Source organism: Priapulus caudatus, unplaced genomic scaffold, assembly GCF_000485595.1.
Source record: "Priapulus caudatus unplaced genomic scaffold, Priapulus_caudatus-5.0.1 Scaffold2653, whole genome shotgun sequence".
Taxonomy (NCBI): Eukaryota; Metazoa; Priapulida; class Priapulimorpha; order Priapulimorphida; family Priapulidae; genus Priapulus; species Priapulus caudatus.
The window spans coordinates 33,382-34,055 of NW_014579714.1; the positions used below are offsets into that span (position 1 = coordinate 33,382).

The 674-nt window shown below is 45.4% G+C and overlaps 1 protein-coding gene across 1 annotated transcript in view; it reads right to left on the reverse strand.

Annotated features, from left to right (window-relative positions):
- LOC106818923 (angiotensin-converting enzyme-like) overlaps positions 1–449 on the reverse strand; it is a 10,586-nt gene extending 10,137 nt beyond the window's left edge. The window contains exon 1 of the mRNA XM_014823591.1: positions 342–449. Within this exon, the coding sequence (XP_014679077.1) occupies positions 342–432 (91 nt within the window). The 5' untranslated portion in view covers positions 433–449. The remainder of the gene's footprint in view (positions 1–341) is intronic.
- Positions 450–674: the final 225 nt, after the last annotated feature.

Sequence of the window (674 nt, forward strand, 5' to 3'; positions counted from 1 at the left end):
GGGGGGGGTCCGAGGGGGTCCGGACCCCCCCATGCTCGCGCAGAAAACGCATCTGAGAGGTGCTAATTTCAAATAATTTCAAAGACCCCCCATTCGCGTGCTCATAACACCCCCCTTTCGAAAATTCTGCGTACGCCACTGGTGTGTGGTATGTGTGTGTATGTGTGCATGTGTGCGTGCGTGCATGTGTGAGTGATTGCGAGAGTGTATGTGCACGCGCGCGTGCGTATGTATATTACAACATCGCAGGATCCAATGTTATGCCATTTTGATCACTGAAGAGAAACTGTATGTGTGCGTGTAGGTGAGCGTGTACATGAGTATGAGGATAACATACATACCTGGATCTAACGGTAAACGAAAGGTGTTATCATTTTCTTCGCAGGTCAGTCCAAACTTGCACACTCGTCCGGTGTTGTAGATCGTTGACATGTCAGACAGCAGGGTATTTATCTGTAAATACAGTTGTAAGCTGTAAAGGCTTGCTATACACACACACACGCACGGGTGCACGTACGCATAAACGTACACACGCACGCACACACGCTCACCCACACGCACACGGACGGACGCGCGCACATGAACGAAAATACAAATGTTAAATATATTAATAACATTGTTGGTCAGTTATTAATAAACAACATAATTAATTAATAACTATATATATATATATA